Source organism: Phoxinus phoxinus (assembly GCF_949152265.1).
Source record: "Phoxinus phoxinus genome assembly, chromosome: 5".
In the NCBI taxonomy this organism is placed as follows: Eukaryota; Metazoa; Chordata; class Actinopteri; order Cypriniformes; family Leuciscidae; genus Phoxinus; species Phoxinus phoxinus.
The window spans coordinates 6,514,522-6,536,323 of NC_136880.1; the positions used below are offsets into that span (position 1 = coordinate 6,514,522).

Below are 21,802 nucleotides of genomic sequence, written 5' to 3' on the forward strand. Positions count from 1 at the left end.
TACTGCAGGCCTCAGCCTCAAAGTGTCACAGAGGAAACGTGTTACCAAGGGGTCTTTCCCTGAAGACATACCACCCAAAGCAACGTGGTAAGCAGCTACTGTATGGGCGCCACGTAAACGGGGATAAACCTGCAGCAAACCACTTTTGCATGAACTCCAGAACTGTACCAACAGGGCAGTTACCTGGGTCCAACTGACGACCACTGTACCAAGAAGTGAACACTCTCCACTTTAGGGCATACAGTTTCCTTGTGGAGGGAGATCTGGAGTGAAGAATGGTCTCAGTTGAGAGACCAGCATATGTGAACTAGGCCTCCTCAGATGCCAAGCCCTGCTTTCAAAGTTCTGGGCGGGAGTGCAATATTGAGCCCCCTGCCTGAGACAGAAGTTCCCTCCTGACCGGAATCTCCCAAGGAGAGCCATCGAGGAGAGACACTAGATCCGAGATCTACACTCTGCCCAGCAACCGTGGGGCGATCAAGGTGAGACAAATCTTGTCCCGGCAAACTCTCTCCAGAATCCCTGGGAGAAAAATGATCGGGGGAAAAGCGTACAGAGGTAGCCTCGGCCACATCTGAACCATAGCATCCAGCCCCAGAGGAGCTGAAAGCGCTCCCCAGGGGAGCTGAGTGCTGAGAACCAGAGTGGACAGTGAGACGTCTCTCGAGACGCAAACAGATCCACTTGTGCCTGGCCGAACAACCTCCATATCTGCTCTGCATCCGCCTCAGGACGTCTGCTCCTATGTTCTGGTTCCCAGGGATGTAAGCTGCTCTGAGTGATAGCTGAGAACAGCTCTTGCCGTTTCCTTACCAAAGATCCAAAGAGAAAGATCTGTAGTGCTTCCCCCATCCTCATTAAGGTCTCCTAACATTTCTGCTTGGTAGGCTTACAGCACACCTATGCACTGCAAAAAATTTTTATAGTTTCCTGGTTGGTGACGTCACCCACCTCTGACATCTGTTACACCATTGGACTGATTTCACTGATGCTTCACGACGCAATCACGCAGAGCGTTCCCACAGTATCAATCGTCCTTGAAAGGGAACCTTAATTTCAAGTGGCATATTATTCCCTTTTACAAAGTCAAGATGTTGTTTTTGGGCTCTACTAGAACAGTTTTTCCTGCTTCAATGTTGATTATTTTCCCCATATTCTCCATTGTTGCTTCTCCTCTTTTCCCAGTCTGTCAGTAACGCTCTGTTTAGTTCCTGTCTCTATGAAGCCCCTCCTTCTGAAAAGCACAATGCACTCTGATTGGTTAGTGGACCAGTGTGTTGTGATTGGTCAAGCGCTTAGAGGGAAATGGGAAATGTTTGGGAAAATGTCACACGCAGGATCGGTTCAAGGGCTGTGCCAAGTGTGCTACAACGCCCTTTTATATAGGCTAGTTTATGTAAAAAATGATTAGCTACTGTTTTTTCCACCCAACATCGATAAAAAAATACCAGTAGGGGTTCAGTGAAAAAATCAGCAGCTGGCAGCAGGAAGTAGCTGCCGTTGACAGCCGGAAGCCCTGCCAAATTAGGAGGGACCTGCCATTTTGTGTCAGCCAATCAGTATCGTCCAACGTAGCAGCAACCAATCACATGTAACTGGAAGTCAAGCAACAGCAGTCAATGGTGGCGTCGGCGATAGTACTAAACCACACTAGAAACATGGTAAATCATGTTAAACCATGCTAAAACATTTTAAAACTTTTTCAAGCCAATTGAAAAAAATTCTACGAACTTTACCATCTAGTTCAGTTTTGTTGTCGGTCATTCTGATGTCAGAACAACAAATAGGCTACAAGCCTGTTTCAAAAGTTACAGCTGCTTTATTAAACAAAGACAAGAATGTATTTAAGTACTGCAAATGTAAAACTGTTCTTAAATGATAGCAAAATATGATTTTAAATAAAGGTCATTGATAAGACAATGTTCTTTTTTTTCTTTTAGGCAGGACTTTTATTATTTAAGTTGAAATAATGTTTATGTATATTGTCGATCAGATGCTCGGGAAAGTTGTGTTCGTTACTATACTACTTCCTATAGCAACCCCCTCGCACACCAAGTTTGCAACCAGCTCCAGCAACAGCTCTACTAAAATTAGACACTTTATCAAGCTAGAGATATCAATACACTTCTCAAAACTATCTGCCATTTAGTCCAAAACCCCACCAGCCAGACGCTGCCAGCCTCTGACAAACAGATTTAGAAAATTATTTGATGCCACATTAATTTTAAATATAGACTAAAATATTAGACTGCATGATGCATTATTAATGAATATAAACAGAATAAATATAAAAACACATCTTTTTTTGCAGTTCAGTTTCTATTCCATAAGTGGGTAGCACCGAGGTCAGAGCAGTGCAAAGTCACTGACTCATTCAATTCATTTGAAACATTTCACCAAATCTTTCTCCACAGACATGAACAGTTGTGACTTATTTAGTATGTTGACAGCTAATCCAAAAAGACACACAATTGACCGTTCGCAAAGACCCGCCCCCTTTAGTTACTATTGCTATGTCCGACAAGCCACGCCGCTCTCACGCCACACACCATGTTATCACACAATAGCCGCGTTTCCATTACCCTTCAAATTGCGCAAATTGAAATTGCCAATTGAAATACGCTCAATGGAAACTATATGTTATATAAACATATCTGTGGGGTATTTTGAGCTAAAACTTCACATACACACTCTGCCAACATCAAATACTTTCTTTACATCTTGTGAAAAGGGCATTATACCACCCATTTAATACACACAGACAGTGTTCACTTAGGCTAATTCAAGTGTTTCCATGCAAAGCATAAAATTATCATTACACTGATTGTTGTTAGATTTTTAATTATATTATCCAAAGGTACATCAGCTGGCAAAAAGTTAAAAATTAAAATAAAAACATAAAAGACAGAACAAAAATGACATACTACACCACAAATCTCTTACATACACTATACATATACAAACAAGACATTATACTTAGCGTAAGCAAATGACATACAATTTAAAGGGTACCTAGTTAAAAGCAATTACACCGTTCAGTCAGAAGCAAATAATCCATCACCAGATCCCAGAGTATGCACAGTCGGTGAGCTCAGCACATAAGCGAGCAGCAGGTAAACCGGTAGCCTCATGTTGTTGATGCAGCCAAGCCAGCTGGATTCGTTGTTATAAAGTAGGCTATGTTATTGTTTACTGTTTACCATCAGAAAGTTGTTAACACAGTTCTGAGACCCAGGAATTTTTTTTTTTCTGAATCAGGTAACCCGTTAAGCTTATGAAACACAAATACAGACACAGGTAAACTATGCAAACAAACGTGAAAACACCGGCGGCGCCATTTTGGATTCAGCCAGAGATGGGTCCCAGATAAAGAAATAAGCCGTAACGGGGTGGGCGGATGAAGCTAGCAAACATTACCGCTTATTCTTATCTTAGTTATAGCCTGACCTACCCCCAAAAGAACTGTGATTGCCAAGTTTAGCTTATCATTGTGCAGACAAAGCTCACGTTTCAGTCTTTTATAATACATTATAAAAGATGTGATAAATGATTGGTTACAATGACTGTTTTACCTGTTATTATTGAACAATTGTTGATCATAAAGGAGTCAACCTAAGTATAAACAATTTACACACATTAATTTTCCTTGACTACTACATCAAACGTTAGCATAATAAATTAGCTCCTGACCGTAGAATACATAAGATAACAATGATACGATAGGAACCACAAGTGCTAAAGCCAAACCTCCAAGGGCGAGGGCACAGAGGAGGGGCACAAGACCCAAGGACCTCGAAACTGATGTCCAGAGCAGGCTGAGGGAACTGCAGGAGAAACAGACATATGAGACAAAGGTGTGTTTATGTTACGGATAACATAAATCTTACTGTTAGCTTTTGGTGAAAGATATATGTATCTAATAAAACAAATAATGTGTTGTAGGGGAAAATTCATTCTCTGGAGCCTGGCCAGAAGGATGTACTCCTTGAGAAAGTACTCACTAGACTACCAGGTTGATGTTTGACATCTTGTCCCTAATGAAGGTAGCTCAGCAACCTGACCCTGACCCAAACCCAGGAGGACTTCACTGGTGTGTGTGTGGCCATTGTCGTGATATGGCAACAGACATTGAGAAGGTCTGCTGTCGCCAAACCCCTGAGCACCGCATCAATGACATGGCATACATGGCGTACTATATATTAGACGAGGGGGTTTTGCGCCTGGCCCATGGAGCTTGGAATTACATTTTTGCCATAAATGATCACCAGGAGCCAAGGGAGGAGCAGAGACAGTATAGACATTCAGCCTACCGCCAGTTTGTGCTGCGGCCGCCTTGGAATAGGGAACAGGGTGGTCATCCCAAGCTGTTGTGTCTGGAAAATTAGAGACTACTTTCCTGACCCAAGGTGTCAGTACACAGGATTCAGGGTGACACGTCATGTTTGAATTTGCAGAATTTAACATCTTTTATTGTAAATAGTTACCTCAAACTTACTATGTAATTGTACATTTGAATAGAGATAGTTTTATCTTTGAATGTGTTTATTTCTATAATAAAATATATATAATTTTCAAGAATACTGTACATAATTAAAACTATTTACACTTTGAAAAATGAAAGAGGGAATAGTGTCAGTCCTCTTGTGGGTTTGTGGGTGCAGTGTCCCCTCCTGACACATGTTTTTGGATGAGCTCTGATGTGGGTGGTGGTGGCTGTGCAGAGGAAAGCCAACCAAGTCCCAAGTGGTCTTGCGGGGAAGGCCGGTCCCACTCTTCAGCCTCCTACCAAGAATGACCTTCTGGAGGTTAGGAATGTACTTGTATTCCTTTTTTTCCTTGACTGTATACACGGAACAGTTTTGGGATTTTTTTATTGTACGATCTTTTGTACCTGAAGAGCAAGGGCAGTTTATAATATGCTCAGTCACAAAATTTTGAACAAAAATATATATTACATTATATATATATAAAGAAAAAAACGTTGTTCTTATAGTAAGTACTTACATTTTGTGGCCATCCTTGTTTCGTGCTGGCACGCGTTGATTGTGCCGATTATAATCAATCGCAGCCAGCAGTGTCCTGGTCTTGTAGACAAATAGAAGTGTACGACATGCGCTTCGATGCATAGAGCAGAATATGATTTTGGAAACTCTCCAAATCCAACGTAGTCCAGTGTGTTTGGGGCAGAATAATTGAAGTTAGAATATCTCAGCTCTCAGTGTGCATAATTAAAAACATGGCATATGCTAAAGTAAGAGCAGATGATTACCTGAAGTTTAGAAACTTTTTCACCTGGTTCAGCCATCTCTTATCGAATACAATTGCAGCCAGGGCCCGGTGAGCTGCTGAACCTGTAAACACATCATATTATGTGTGAAATGAGTGCAGTCATGTAGGGAATTCATTTGTGCAGTTCTATTTCTTATATGGTCAACCTTGCTCCATCCAAGGCTTGTCTTGGCTGCCTTCCTCCAGCAGCTCATGCTGACAGCAACTGGTTGCCCATAAAATGTTCATTGCGGACATGATGCATCACAACACGCTCCTCTGTGGAGGCCTCTTTGCTGCAGTACCAAAAGTGGTTGGCAATGTCCCGGATCCAGACCTGAATTGGATTCTGCCCTTTCACTGCTTTCACGGCACATCAATAGCAGTGTCAATATACAGCTATAAACAACCTCTTCTCTTGCCATGATGTAAAACATTGGTCCATATGGCATTGTTGAGAGTACCCTGGCAGTTTGACATTGTGGATGAAAACATACCTTTCGAAGCATTTTACTAAGACTTTTAGCAGCATGCCAAATGTCAAGTAAATGCTGTAAACCCCATGCCCTATATCGTCCACATTCAGGATCTGCGAATAACAAAAAACTTTGACAACTACAATATGAAAGTCAAGACTTCAAATAATACAGCAGATAAGTTCTGCTTACTCAGTAATGCAGTGATCTGTGGGTGAGTATCAGTAACCACTTCTTTTATTGTGGCATTTGGGAGCAGAGCATCCATGGTATGAAGCACTTCTCCATGATCACTGAGTTGTGACTACTCTCCCTTTTGTCAACAGAAACGATGTGGACAATATCTCTAGAGTCTTGCTCAAATGTTGTATACATGTGATACTGAGCACAGTGTCCTGAAGCATAAGCACAGCTGTGAGCATATGAACTATGTCCTTAATCACAAAAAATATCATAGAAGATGCACTCAGAACTTACCAGGAGAGTCCATTCGGCCATCTCCTACAGCCAACAGACAATTGAATAAAAGGTGTTAAAATCCCAAGTCTCAGATTGAATAGAAGTCTTGGCTAAACATAGATTTCTATGTAATTGATGTTGATGAAGACACAAAAGAATGCCTCACCTAGGACAACAATATGGTCATTTTTGCCGCATAGGCTCCATGACTTCTGCACTGATGTTGTCCCAGAATTCTTGGACAGGCTCTATGCAGTATGCATCTTGGATACGGTAGTATGTTGATTCTGTAACCATTTGCCATGAACTTGAAAAGCAGTGCTACTTTTCTGTAGTTGTTGCCAGACAGGAGTATATTTGTGGGCATCATGAAGTCCCCACTCTGCATGCCAAACTTTAACTTCCACTTCCACTGGCCGTGTCCGAAGGGGCATAACTAATGTAAAGGTGAAAAAAAATAACCAATAACTAATCAACCAAAACAAAAATTTATCCAACAGCTATGTGCGACCAAATGTGCTGTTTCTTTGCAAGTCTTTACACATTTAATGGCTACAATCAGCAGACCCTGAAACTCCCCCTCCCCAATGCCTTTTGATTTCGGTGTGAGGTTGGGATACAATTTACATGTACATTCACATTGTTCACCATCATCTTACCCATTCCAAAACTGCTCCAGTCCCCCGAGGTTTCAGGGTCACCTGAAATGGTGGCACACCAGGACATGGAACATCAGACAGTAGGTCCATGTGTTTGCACTTGGTGGGTAGTTTCTGGTGCAGAGCGAGTTGAAGGAGATTATCATTGTAGGTAATGTTGCGCATTTACCAACCAGGTCTTCCTCTGTAGTTACTCTCTGTTGGTCCGGAACGGATTCTGATTCTTCTGCAGGACTATCAGCTACTACAAAATCAAACACAGCTTCATCCATACTGATTTCAGGAAGCTTGTCTGTTTTGGCACCAAAAGTTCTGTGTAACGATATATATGCATTGATCTCTACATCAAATTCCTAATAACTATTACATAATCAATTTAATCAGTGGTACGAGTAGGCCACCACCTAGTTTACTACAAACAATGACATTTTACCTCAAATGAAGAGATGGGACAAAATCCTCATCGGAGCTGTCCCCATCTTGCAAGCCCAAATTACTTGGGTGAGCCCAAAGATCATCCATGACAATGCTGTGAATTAAACATGTATAAACACCTTAGAATGGTTATATAAACCAGTGGATCTAAATGAAACACAATATACATTGCTTACTAGGTATTCCTCAAATCATTCACTGCCTCTTCATCTGGTGAATCTTGGTTTTTGTTTTTACTAATATCCAGGGAGTGCATGCTAAAAGCATAACAATAAACACATGACCAAGTAATGAACAGGTGGAAAGTAAATAGAAAATAAACATATCAGTCCAAATCAAATCCAAATCAACACAGTATGAGGTGCAAGGCAAGCTAACCTGGATTCAAAGACCTCAATCTCTCCCTCTCTAGCCAGTGATTGAACGCCAAGCTCAGGAGCATTTACTTCTCTGATTGAAAAGATGAACAAACCATTAATCACTCTCTGCAATATCGTCAATGTCTGAAATAGTAGAGCTGCGGGAGAAGAAAACTTACAGGTCACGATCTAACTCCTCGCCAATACTCTACACCAATCTTCCAAGGTCTTCTTCCCCCAGAACCTTCCCCCCAGTAGTTTTCCATCCAGTAGTTTTCCATAGACAAGGAAGCCATAACACTAGTTTAGATTCGTCACTAGTTGGCCCACTAAGCCCCCCTGCACCAAATGGCCTTCTGACATCTAGGTCAGAGGTCCTTGTTCGTCTGTTCTCTGGAGTGTCTCCCTCTTCTGCCTCCCCAGGTACATAAACAGAATATTCTCTCACTATACACAAATAATCTTTTCAACAGCCTCCTAAGACTGAAACTTAATTAATCATAGTCTAGAACCCTTAATAGTTCACAAATGTTAATATACAAATGTTTAACTCAAAAAAAGAATGCGTCACTGTACACAGCACATTTCAAACCAAACTGACGCCCATAAATATACATTTAGAATTTGTAATTGTTCCGTGAATTCTTAAATTCGATGAACAAAACCTGCAGCTCTCGTTGACAGACATCTTATTCTAAACACAATCCTCTGATCATTCGGATACATGTACGTGTTTACGGCTTATATACTGTCTATGGTTTACTACTTGAAATTTTTTTTCAAGTAGTACACTTACTATTCTAGGAGAAATGTTTGGCGTGCTTTTCCTCCTGCACCGCTTGTCACAGACCCATGAGTGAGGCGTCAAATCGACCGGCTCATTGAGGAGAGGTGTGCTATGACTTTTATAAGCGATCAGGGGTACGGTGTTTGCCGCAGGGGCAAAAAAGCGGCCGAAAAAGTCCCATAGACTTTGCATTGCGTCAAACTTTGACGAGTCATAGCTCAGAGCGAGGATTTTGCAGAAACGTGTAATTTGCCACATTTGAAGAGGCTGACAGGCTCTGTAAGAACATACCTCACAATGGGGTAAAAGTTGCACCCCTGGGGGGCAAGAGTGCCCCAAAGTTTCCCCATTGACTTACTATGGCAAAGGTCGGCCCATGAAACGTATATGTTTCTCCTACTATTGTAAATTGCATAGGAATTTTGTATTGAATATATCTCTGGATCACAGTGTCATAGAGACAAGGGGGCGGGCTCATTTTACTCATACGACCAATCAGTCTCTCAGGATCATTGTGAAGATATCAAGCCACGCCTTAGCAACCATTTAGAGCACCTTAGCAACAAGTTCCATAGACTTTCATTGAAAGAGATCAAAGGGATATCTCCAGACTGAATTGTCATAGAAACCTGAGGGCTGTCTCGTTTGACTCAGGGCAGCAAACAGCCAATCATGAATCACGTCAACACTTTCTGGCCTTGCCCTAGCAACCATTGTCGAGCACCTTAGCAACCAAAATCCAAAGAGGGATATATCTTCCATTCTAAATGCCACAGAGGCGTGGGAGTTGGTTTATATCATTCATAGTGACAAGCAGCCTTTGGAGTTTCATCATTGGCAGCTGCCAAGCAACTCTATAGCAACCAAACAGAGTACCCTAGCAACCGTTTAGCAAGACCTGTATCTCTGCATCAAAACATCGTAAAAGAGATGGGGGTTGGCTCTTTTGACTAAATCAAGGTAAACTATGGTAAATCCACCATGTATATCAACTGTTCAGATTCAATTTGTGTGTCCTGTGGCACTATTTCGTTTCCTTGAATATTTGCATTGGTTTCTATAGTACTGACATTGCATTGGAAATCCTACACCAAAAAAACAACAGCAACATGGAGGGGTTTGAAATACAGATGTTGTCTTACAATTAAGACAACTAATTAAGATTACTAATGCTTAACTAATGATTAATAGCGTGCAGTTATTATAAAGTGTTACCGAAAACTCTACGATGGAGGCGTTTCAGGGAGTTCAGTTCTGTTTTGCACAAACATCATGCAGTCAGTATGTGTCATTTAATGCACAAATAAATGTATTTATTAATGTAGCCTTTTGTAACAGTATTGTCATATATTTTGAAATCTTGACGGATGCAATGGGCGACTCGACTCGTCATAAGCTGGGAGTGGTTTAAACTGGGAAATAACACCATTATAGGGAAAATGAAGAGAGAAATCCAGTAGATCTGGCTATTTCTTACAAGAAAATGACAGAATTTTATTTTAACAATATAATTTTAATTTTGCTGCACCATTACTGGAATTATTTTGAAAGTCTTTCTCATCTTTATTCACCTTTCCTATGTTATTTAAAGGAGACATATAGAGGGGAAGTCAATGTTTCAAAGATTACAAGGGCATTGGTTTTGTATGGATACACTTTGATTTCACAGACTTTAGAAGATAAACAAAAGAGAAATGAATGCTACCAGACTATGATCTTGTGAAGAAGTCTCTCATAAAAATTCACCATGTGTTTCTTATCTCTTTAAACAACAAGTTAATAATTCACTCTAATCAACTAGTAAAGATAAGAGCCCCAGCAGGCTTTCAAGAGAAGCACTGTTTCCCACTCCTCTTGACATTGACACTGACTTTATTTTTCTGCTGTTACAGTTGACAAGAGTGCCGTTTGTCATTGCGCAAGTCCTGTCACAACAACCGTCAGTTTCTATGACGTATCACAATGATAAGATGGTGTGTTGGTCATGACGACCTACACTCCATGGAAAAGCAGAGATGTGGGAATGCAATTAGTCAGTGAGGAGTTGCCTACGCCCAGTTCATTCCTATCAATGTATATCAGACATACAGGTATGTCAAGTTTATGAAAGCTGATCATGTGGTTGTGTATTAGTTTAGTTTTGCATCTCTAGCGCCATCTCTGTTTGAAGCATAAAATTGCATGTTACTTTTTTTTTTTTTTACTTTTCTGTGTGGTGTTTTTAATATGATGTAAGACAAACCATGTGTAAATTCATAAGTCGACAGCATTGCTGAGTATTTTCTGCTTAAAACTGCAGTGAACCAAAGACAGTCTCAAACACACAGTTTGAAATCGCTGGTGTTTCTGACGTCACACACTACCTTGTAACCAATCAGATCAACGAGTGATCGTCAACCAGTGGATCTCTGAGCTGAGCGAGTGAGTGGAGGCGGGGTTCATTTGCATATTCATAGAATCGCGAATACTAAATGAGGCAAGGGTGTCGAGTTACATTCAAGATATTTTAAGGCATGAAGACATTTTTTTTTCACGGAAAAAACTTTTAAATATGTAATTTTGGTGATCAAAGATGAGTTTTAAGGGATGCAATGATTGACTACAGGGGGACTTTTAACCTATATTAAATTTATAAATTGAACACTATCGTGTTATTTTACATTTAATTATTACATTTCTGTACCTGAAATGAATACTATACAGTTAGACCTTATTTTATTTTTAACTTTGTTATATTGTAACTTATCTATGCTTGTAATTAGTGTATTTGTTCTTATTTTTTTTACTGGCTGTTCACTTGCCTTTAATAATTGTTGACCTTTATTAGTTATGCAAGTATGGTATCAGAGTACCTAAACAAACAAAATATGCGATTCGTGACCCATAAACCATTATATGATCTGAACCGTGAGTTTTATGATCATAGTGAGGTTCAGCCCAGCTAACAAAATTATGTTCTGAGAACGTTGTGGGAACGTTGATTTGAAATGTTCTAAAAACGTTGAAATGTCCAGTTTGCTTAACGTTGCTAGAATGGTTTCTTAATGTTAGCAAAACATTGCTGGAACGTTAGCATAATGTTGCTGTAACGTTATCTTAAGGTTAGCATAACGTTGCTGGAACGTTAGCATAACGTTGCTGGAACGTTAGCATAACGTTGCTGGAACGTTATCTTAAGGTTAGCATAACGTTGCTGGAACGTTAGCACAACGTTACTGGAACGTTAGCATAACGTTGCTGGAACGTTAGCATAACGTTGCTGGAACGTTAGCATAACGTTGCTGGAACATTAGCATAACGTTGCTGGAACATTAGCATAACGTTGCTGGAACATTATCTTAAGGTTAGCATAACGTTGCTGGAACATTAGCATAACGTTGCTGGAACATTATATTAAGGTTAGCATAACGTTGCTGGAACATTATCTTAAGGTTAGCATAACGTTGCTGGAACGTTATATTAAGGTTAGCATAACATTGCTGGAATGTTAGCATAACGTTGCTGTAATGTTAGCATAATGTTGCTGGAACATTATCTTAAGGTTAGCATAACGTTGCTGGAATGTTATATTAAGGTTAGCATAACGTTGCTAGAATGTTAGCATAACATTGCTGGAACATTCTTAAGGTTAGCATAACGTTCATGGAACGTTATTTTAAGGTTAGCATAACGGTCATGGAACGTTATCTTAAGGTTAGCATAATGTTGTCGGAACGTTCGCATAACATTGCTGGAACATTGGCATAACGTTGCTGGAACATTATCTTAAGGTAAGCATAACGTTCCTGCTACGTTTTCCCCCAAAATGTTATTAACAATACAACATTCAAAGAACATTAAAATGTCCACTGTCTTTCATGTGAAAATGTTATTTTAAGGTTAGAAAAACAATTCTGCACCATTTGTTCAACTTAATTTTTTTATTAAAACAACCATGTGAATTATAAGCGCACTTTTACATCACATCAAAAAGTAGAACATTTCATATGATTATCATACATTTTAAACGCTACATAATAGCTTAAAAAAACAACTACAAATATTTTCATGTAAACATTTAAATGAAATGAAAACTGTGTTTAAGGGTTAGTTCACCAAAAAATTATGTCAGTAATTACTCATGTTATTCCAACCCCGTAAGACTTCCGTTCATCTTCAGAACACAAATTAAGATATTTTCGATGAAACCTGAGAGAACAGCACCAGTGATCGTTCCAATCACACAGAACGAGCAGTGATCTGCGTTTTATGTTGGCTGCTAGGCAAACACAGAAACAGCTGTCCTGTCAGTCAAGTAAACGTCAAATCAGCCTTTTATTAACTTTGTTTACTTTCTGTTAACATTACGATTCCTGAAGTCGTTAAGCTCCTGGTAACCCGCGAGAGCACCACAAGTCTATCCTCCATCATCACACTCTCCGGCGTTCAAAGCAACTGTAGCTTTCATCACTACAACGGAAGACCCGCCTCTCCATTCATTCAATTGGACAGTGGAAAAAACACTTTTACCGCTCGGAGTTGATGGCCATGGACCAGATTTTCGCCTCGTTTAGGGAACCAATCACAGAACGGGGAGGGAGCAGCAAGACGATGACGACATGCGACACAACTAAGCAGTTTGTTTATATCTATGGATTCAACATGGCAGCAGACGCGATTCACGCGAAGCTACCTTTTGATGCAGCCTTAGATATTGTTCTAAGTAGTTTAGAACGCAAGTTTATTTTAAAAAAGAGCAGCTTTTGGCGTCTCTACATACGTCGTCTGGTATAATGGAAACGATTGGCTATGAGCTACGTACAGGCGCATTTGATAGACATTCTTAGCACCCAATAAACGGCGCCGGGCATTCGTAAACCACGCCTCAAATACGAGAAAATGCACATGTGGTTCCCAGACCCAAGTCTCAACGAGAATTGGGTCTGGCGTTAGCCAGGCTAGATTGGCCCCTAAATCAGCTTAAAATAACGCATTTATCGATTACATTGTTTCGCCACAAGGTGGCAACAAGTGACAAAATGTATTTGTTATTGAATCATTTATTAAAGAGAATGTAGTAGTATGATGCTTTTGAAATAAGTCAGAAAGGCGTTTGCTGTTCTCTTCTCAGGCGCTCGTGTTCTCAGCGCCGCCCGTCAAAATAAAAGTCCCGCTTCCAAAACGTCGGCCAATCAGAAAAACTAATCGGCCAACGCCGATATTTGAAAAATGCCTTATATCGGCCGATATATCAGCCTGGGCGATATATCGGTCGACCACTAATCGTCCCAGCCCTAGAGTTCACGAGATCAGCGAGAACTGAGAAGATGACGCAGATGGGTCTCGATGTAGTGCGGCACTTTTGTTAACTCACTCAAGAGGCCCACAAAAATGATTGTCGTTGCTTGATAAACTTAAGGTTGAGCCACTGTAGTCACTTGGACTATTTTAACATGTCTTTACTAACTTTCTGGGCCGGCAGAATGAAATTGCCTAGAAGCCTATGGAGGAGTGAGCCAGCTCTCATATTTCATCAAAAATATCTTAATTTGTGTTCTGAAGATGAACGGAAGTCTTAAAGGGATAGTTCGCACAAAAATGAAAACTCTGTCAGTAATTACTCACCCTCATGTTGTTTCAACCCCGTAAGACTTTCCTTCATCTTCGGAACACAAATTAAGATATGTTTGATGAAATCTGAGCGCTGTCTCACTCCTCCATAGGCTTCTTGAGGGATTGAAACTTGCCGGCCCAGAATAGTTATTAAAGGTGCAATGTGTAATATTTCTGAGGATCTATTGACAGAAATGCAATATAAGATCCATAACTATGTTTTCAGTGGAGTATAAAGACCTTACTTAATGAACCGTTATGTTTTGAGTCATTTATATCTACATAACCGCAGGCACCCCCTTCTATGAAGCTCGACATATTGTGACGTCATGTTTCTACCGTAGCCGACAGCGAACAAACAGCGCTACAGAGCGTTTACTCACTAACTTGAATGAGAAGCTGCAGAAAACACATATTATTTAGGACAAGAGCCGACGGAGGGTAAATCTAAAAATCACGGGTCAACATCGGTGTGGCTTTTCACTGATGGAAGGGAAAAGCTTTCCCTTTCACTGAGGGAAAAAGGCTTTCAAAGCGACGCCGAAGTTGCCGTTTTCTGCTGGATAGGTAAGGTATTCCAACTTTAACATTGCAAATGAAAACTGTTGTTTCATAATGTTAGCATTACCTAGAAGCTAGCCATAGACACCGTGTGAAGTGACTTTTCCCTTGTCAGTGGTGTAAAATATGTAGGTATATTGTTTCATGTAACTTAGTTATTCTCCCTCCCTGTGTTATGGCTTTTCTATGTGGGGATAAATGTGCTGGTTACGTTCGTGAGACAATCAGCTGATTAGTACTATTGACTGTAAAACACTAACATTAGCCTACAGCATAACAGTTCATACTAGCCAGCTAAACTAATCTGTTAGAAAAAATTTGTAGTTGGATAGTTTCATGTGGTTCTTCTCCCTCGCTGTGTTGTGGGTTTGCTATGTGGGGAGAAATGTGCTGGTTACGTCGGCCACCGTAGCTTCTCCTTCCAGTTTGAGAAGGGAGGGATAGGCCGTAAGTGACTGGCTGTTTGCAATTCGCAAACCTCACCACTAGATGCCTCTAAAAATCACACACTGCACCTTTAAAGACATCGTTAAAATAGTCCAAGTGACTACAGTGGCTCAACCATATGTTTATCAAGCGACGAGAACACTTTTTGTGCGCAAAAAACAAACAAAACTAATGACTTTATTCCACTATTCATTATGTTCTCCGTGGGCCTAAGTGTGTTTACGTAGTATAACTGCACATAGTATATCTGTGTTGCACGTCACCACGTAGGCTCACCATTGGCCGACGCTGGTCATGTGTGTGATGCGTGTGACCTATGGAGTGAGACAGCTGTCAGATTTCACGAAAGTCTTACGGGGTTAGAACAACATGAAGGTGAGTAATTACTGACAGAATATTCATTTTTGGGTGAACTATCCCTTAAATATAAGTAGTGTGGGTGTGCCAAACTAGCACTGTGGTCCAGTCTGTGGTCCAGTCTCTTCATGCCCCGTCTGTGGATAAAAAACAGATTGACTGATGTTACTAAAAATTGGTGAATTATTATTTCATAAACATTTGATAATAACAGTGTGGCTACTCCATAAATGTTAACCCTAAAGTTATTTAGACTGTGCTTTGAGTACTATAAATTTATATTAGTTTTTTCCCACTGCAAACACGTTTTCAAAACGATGTCACCCTTTTTCAAAACTCTACACACAATTCCCAAAACTGCACACACAAAATGCCTCACATCTCCTTCAAAATGTAACACTGCATTCAAAATGCCATAACCACATGACAGAATGAAGCATTTGCATCAAATGGCAAACACTTCTTTCATAATAGTACATTTTTGGATATACCATGTAAACACTGTTGTTCTATATCTAAAGCACTCTGGTCTTTCATAGGCTTATATCTACACTTCAATACAATGTTCTACAGTGACAGTAATCTGCTGAGAGCGGGAACAAGTACACTAAACACCAATGCAATGTAGAAACATAACATGTTTTTTAGGCCAAACATTACTGTTGTATACAGTAGCATACAACACAACCATAAACATATGTGAACCAAAAGTATATTCTTTAGAATACAGTAAAGAACACAATTGTGTGTGTGGGGTCTCTGTCCATTGATGGCATCAATAGTTCAAAACAGGTAATCTGACCTTTGACCTATATGTGATTGGTTAGTGATTAGTAAAGCAAAGTGTTTTCACATGTGAGGAGTGTTTTTTTTCTCATGCAACAGTACATTCCACAACAACATGCTGGCACGCTGACAAAATTTTCGTCTTCGAGCATAGTACGGGGATAGTTTCTCTCACCTTAGAGCTCCAATTCAGAGGTCAATGCATCCAACGGTTGTCCTGTAATGGGATGATGTCTGTTTGGTATGCTTTGGCCTTGAGGGGGAAGAACTAGTAGAAGCTTGATGCTCCGCATCCGCCAGTTCAGACGCCCGTCCCATTGGAAGTCTCTGTGGGGAAAAAAACTGTAAACCACACAAGATTAAAATGTAGCTTACAAATGTTATACAATGGAAAGGTTCAATAACACATTGTAAAGGATTAGCTACACCTAAAAAATTAATGAACTTCCATCATTGAGGGGAAAATACGATAATGTGCATCAAAATTCTGTGTAACTTTACCTGCTAAACTTTTCTAATTTGTACTAATTTGCCATACTATGGAAGTAGTAATATAATACTTTCATTGTATGACAATAGCAGCATTGAGAAAGGTCTTCTTTGAAGCTATTATAATAAAATTATACAAATGTATAAACCATGGGCTTGGCATTAACGTTAACCCTGGTCTTGTACTTGTCCTTTGGACAAATAAATCGTTCATTCACTTGTAAAAAAAACAAAAAGTAGCTTGTCAAGGAATATATACATTTTTTGAAGTAAGGTTATTCATCTTTGTGTAACGTGTGTGTGTGTGCGCGCGCGCGCTGTATGCTTAACGTTAAATTAAAAGAGCACATTAATATGAAAACGGTGATTCAACTGACTTGGAATTAACGTTAACTTACCTGTGAATTAAGCGGTTGCGTGACATTCATGTTAATACTAGGCATAAATGGCATTATAAAACCCCAATTTGCCCTCCTGTAGGGCATTCCGTCATGTAAAAACTACGAAATAACCGTCCAGTGAATACTTTTAAGTTTATTAATTTTAAGATAATTTAGTTTACTTCCATTCACATTGAAAAATTGCCACCAAAACCTTTACAAAATCGCTAATCAAGATTACAAGCCTAAAGCCTAAACTTAAGTTAATGTTAACGTTACAGCTAAAGTCTAACAGTTGAGATGCTAACGGACTTTTCCCGAAGACACTAAACCATTTCTATAAAGTAAATATTCAACGGAAGCGTGTTATTTACATGAAAGAATGTGTCAGAAACATTTTTATGTACTATTTGTGTAATTTTGGGGACTAAACTTACCTGAAATTAGCGAAACCAACAGTGAGAGACAGAGTTGCTGCTTGTCGTCAGTTGAGCTCCCCGCCCGTTTCCATGGTAACTCCAGTTCAAATCTGGTTCAAAAGCAACTCGAATTTTCAGTGCGCGCGCAAATTAAAATACGTAGAAGTCACGCAGCATTTACATGAAAGAAGAAATGGAGGGAATTATTTGATAATCAGATAAAATATCCTGAAATGTGAGGTTAACATTAAGTGTATAGACTCGTGGCCATCACCAAACTGTAAACGGAATAAGAATATGAAGCATTGAGTGTAAAACAATGTTTACAAAGTCATTTATAATAGGTTATAATAGGCTATAATATAATGTAATATAGTCTATAATATTATATAGCTTTATATAAATGGTTAACGTGGTGTATAAATAAAATAGCTAAACATTTATTAAAAACTAAACATGATAAGGCATGGATATATTTTATGAAATATACACAATATGTAGGCCTACACAATTTACAGATGTAACATGAGGAACAAATTAAAAGGTTTATGTTCAATGTATTTTTAAATAATATATGTTCAAAATGTATTTCAATATATTTAACAGAGCTTCACATAATGTGAATAGCATATCTATAAATTACAGGAAGGTCTGTCTGTCTGTCTGTCTGTCTGTATACTTTTAACCACATATCTCTCGAACCGTTAGTCCAATGGATTTCAAACTTGACAGGTTTCTTGCAACGGGCACGAGTAAGTGCAGTGTCAAGTTTGACGTTGTTTGGATTAGAAATGCAAAAGATATCGCTAAATATATCGGCAAAAGAAGGTAATTGTTTAAAAATAAACATTCTGACATAAACACTCTGTCAGCTAAACATTTAGTCAGCTACACCGTTTACTTCTGAATATTGTATTTTATTCACAGCTTTTCTCGGAGTTCACTGTGTAGCCTGCTCCCTGAATCGTGTAGTTAAATTTTCCATATTTATTGTATGTCATTATGTCAGTATCAGTATTTGCTTTCATGCACAAATAAAAATGTCACTGAACTTTTGCTGTGTGATTGTAATGAGCTTAACCCAACCCTAACCCTAACCCTAACCCTAACCCTAACCCTAACCCTAACCCTAACCCTAACCCTAACCGGCACTTTGCCATCAATTATAGTAACCTATTCGCACACTGTTTGCTCAAGCGTAGCGTTTTCTCTGAGTTACTGTGTGTAGCCTGCTGCCTGATTCATCACGCTTATTCATTTGTGGATGTTAACTGAATCTGTAAGTCAGCTATGCTGTTTACATCTGAATATTATATGTACTTCTCTGGTGCGCTTAATGTTATCGCTACTGTGTAATAGTAGCTTATGCTATTAACCAACAAAACATATCATATTCAATGCGTTCACAATCTCTTTCACAGGCATCATTTGTAGCCTATACACAAACTGTTTTTGCTCAAGCGTATAGCGTTTTCTCTGAGTTCACTGTGTAGCCTGCTCCCTCAATCGTATAGTTCAATTTTCCACATTTATTTTATGTAATTATTTCAGGATCAGTATTTGCTTTCTACCATACACAAATAAAGATGTCACCGAACTTTTGCTGTGTAATTGTAACAATGAGCACTCAAACACACCAAAACAACAATTACTAAAAACACACACAAAAAATTATTTTGCAGAGGCATTTTGCACTAGTTAATATACAATTATTTATAGCGCTATAAGTGCTGGTTTATTGGGGTGGTGTTATAAACTACTGTGATGTTTAAAATGTTTATATGGATATAAAATCATACAAATCTAGTGATTGTAAACTAATGTTAAGAAGCACACATTTGTTAAGTGTAGCCTACTTAACATTATGAGAATGTTCAGCAAAAAACATGTTCCCAGAACGCTGTATGACAGCCTAAATATAACATTCATAAAATCATAAAATACTAATAACATTATAAGGACGTTCGGAGAACGTTGTTCTAAGAACGTTTTCAATTAACGTTATGAGAACGTTCATCAATCACGAAATAACGTCAAAAAGACGTTCCAAGAACGTTGTTCTAAGAACGTTTTATATCAACGTTATGAGAACGTTCATCAATCACAAATAACGTCGAAAAGACGTTCCAAGAACGTTGTTCTAAGAACGTTTTCTATCAACGTTATGAGAACTTTCATCAATCACAAATAACGTCGAAAAGACGTTCCGAGAACGTTGTTCTAAGAACGTTTTATATCAACGTTATGAGAACTTTCATCAATCACAAATAACGTCGAAAAGACGTTCCAAGAACGTTGTTCTAAGAACGTTTTCTATCAACGTTATGAGAACTTTCATCAATCACAAATAACCTCCAAAATACGTTCCAAGAACGTTGTTCTAAGAACGTTTTATATCAACGTTATGAGAACTTTCATCAATCACAAATAACTTCGAAAAGACGTTCCAAGAACGTTGTTCTAAGAACGTTTTATATCAACGTTATGAGAACGTTCATCAATCACGAAATAACGTCAAAAAGACGTTCCAAGAACGTTGTTCCAAGAACGTTTTATATCAACATTATGAGAACTTTCATAAATCACAAATAACGTCAAAAAGACGTTCCAAGAACGTTGTTCTAAGAACGTTTTCTATCAACGTTATGAGAACTTTCATCAATCACAAATAACGTCAAAAAGACGTTCCAAGAACGTTGTTCTAAGAACGTTTTATATCAACATTATGAGAACTTTCATCAATCACAAATAACGTCAAAAAGACGTTCCAAGAACGTTGTTCTAAGAACGTTTTATATCAACATTATGAGAACTTTCATAAATCACAAATAACGTCAAAAAGACGTTCCAAGAACGTTGTTCTAAGAACGTTTTCTATCAACGTTATGAGAACTTTCATCAATCACAAATAACGTCAAAAAGACGTTCCAAGAACGTTGTTCTAAGAACGTTTTATATCAACATTATGAGAACTTTCATCAATCACAAATAACGTCAAAAAGACGTTCCAAGAACTTTGGTTTTAGAACGTTTTCTATCAACGTTATGAGAACGTTCATCAATCACGAATTAACGTCAAAAAGACGTTCCAAGAACGTTGTTCCAAGAACGTTTTATATCAACGTTATGAGAACGTTCATCAATCACAGATAAAGTCAAAAAGATGTTCCAAGAACGTTGTTCCAAGAACGTTTTATATCAACGTTATGAGAACTTTGATCAATCACAAATAACGTCAAAAAGACGTTCCGAGAACTTTGGTTTTAGAACGTTTTCTATCAACGTTATGAGAACGTTCATCAATCACAAAATAACGTCAAAAAGACGTTCCAAGAACGTTGTTCCAAGAACGTTTTATATCAATGTTATGAGAACGTTCATCAATCACAAATAACGTCAAAAAGACGTTCCAAGAACGTTGTTCCAAGAACGTTTTATATCAACGTTATGAGAACGTTCATCAATTACGAAATAACGTCAAAAAGACGTTCCAAGAACGTTGTTCCAAGAACGTTTTATATCAACGTTATGAGAACGTTCATCAATCACAAATAACGTCAAAAAGACGTTCCGAGAACTTTGGTTTTAGAACGTTTTCAATCAACGTTATGAGAACGTTCATCAATCACAAATAACGTCAAAAAGACGTTCCAAGAACGTTGTTCCAAGAACGTTTTCAATCAACGTTATGAGAACGTTCATCAATCCCAAATAACGTCAAAAAGACGTTCCAAGAACGTTGTTCTAAGAACGTTTTCTCTCAACGTTATGAGAACGTTAATAACGTTATATGAACGTTCCGAAAACATTATTTTAATAACGTTTTGTACTAACATTTACACAACTTTTAAAGAACGTTAGTGAATGTTCTGGGAACGTTCCCTGTTAGCTGGGAGATCATATAACCTACTATAGGCATACATCCGAAACAATTTAAACTGACCAAGTAAGTAGGCTAACATATCTGCCACTTTTGTTCTTGACCAAATGAAAACTAAATCACGTTATATCTATCGATTTCTCAGCCAGATCAGATCACATGTGGCATATTATCTAGCTACATCATTCTTCAATCCCTTCAGATCTCAACAAAACCATATTTACTCTCGTTTTAACACAAGCTCTGTCGCTTTAATTCCTCTTTCTGACTGCAGGCTCTCCGCAGTGTGAGGTTTCTTGGTTTTGACAACCGGTGACTCCCCAGATGATTAGACCTTTCTATATTAAAACATTTAGGTTATCTAGATTAGGTTTAAACTCGAAGCAACCGCATCCTCATCACACGCCATAAAGCAGCCTGGTCTTCTTCCTTCTGTTTAGAGACGTAC

General features: G+C 38.8%; 2 protein-coding genes and 2 long non-coding RNA genes across 5 annotated transcripts in view; 1 reads left to right on the top strand and 3 right to left on the bottom strand.

Moving 5' to 3' along the window:
• rpe65a (retinoid isomerohydrolase RPE65 a) overlaps positions 1-21,802 on the top strand; it is a 222,353-nt gene that overhangs the window by 189,869 nt on the left and 10,682 nt on the right. The window lies entirely within an intron of this gene.
• LOC306999167 lies at positions 3,357-5,635 on the bottom strand. The gene is made up of 3 exons (XR_013797756.1): positions 5,436-5,635; positions 5,005-5,351; positions 3,357-4,891 (listed from the first exon to the last, which is right to left on the bottom strand). It is a non-coding gene; the product is annotated as an uncharacterized lncRNA (long non-coding RNA).
• On the bottom strand, positions 6,538-7,842 carry LOC306999168 (uncharacterized protein). The gene is made up of 5 exons (XM_079613646.1): positions 7,676-7,842; positions 7,474-7,554; positions 7,296-7,391; positions 6,863-7,174; positions 6,538-6,639 (listed from the first exon to the last, which is right to left on the bottom strand). The coding sequence occupies exons 2-4, from the start codon at positions 7,551-7,553 to the stop codon at positions 6,901-6,903; spliced, it is 450 nt and encodes a 149-aa protein (XP_079469772.1). The 5' UTR covers position 7,554; positions 7,676-7,842; the 3' UTR covers positions 6,538-6,639; positions 6,863-6,900.
• Positions 12,360-17,571, bottom strand: LOC306998567. Of its 2 annotated transcripts, none has more exons than XR_013797588.1 (3): positions 17,493-17,571; positions 16,362-16,513; positions 12,360-15,537 (listed from the first exon to the last, which is right to left on the bottom strand). It is a non-coding gene; the product is annotated as an uncharacterized lncRNA (long non-coding RNA). The 2 variants fall into 2 exon arrangements; XR_013797589.1 differs by having other exon boundaries at positions 15,382-15,537; positions 16,362-16,528; positions 17,493-17,570.

Bases quoted from the DNA above. Each gene is read 5' to 3' on its own strand.
- LOC306999168 (XM_079613646.1), bottom strand. From the start codon at position 7,553: ATGCACTCCCTGGATATTAGTAAAAACAAAAACCAAGATTCACCAGAT. The intron at 7,392-7,473 runs GTAAGCAATGTA...TTTAATTCACAG, and splicing joins AATGATTTGAGGAATACCTA to CATTGTCATGGATGATCTTT. The intron at 7,175-7,295 runs GTAAAATGTCAT...ATCGTTACACAG, and splicing joins GTCCCATCTCTTCATTTGAG to AACTTTTGGTGCCAAAACAG.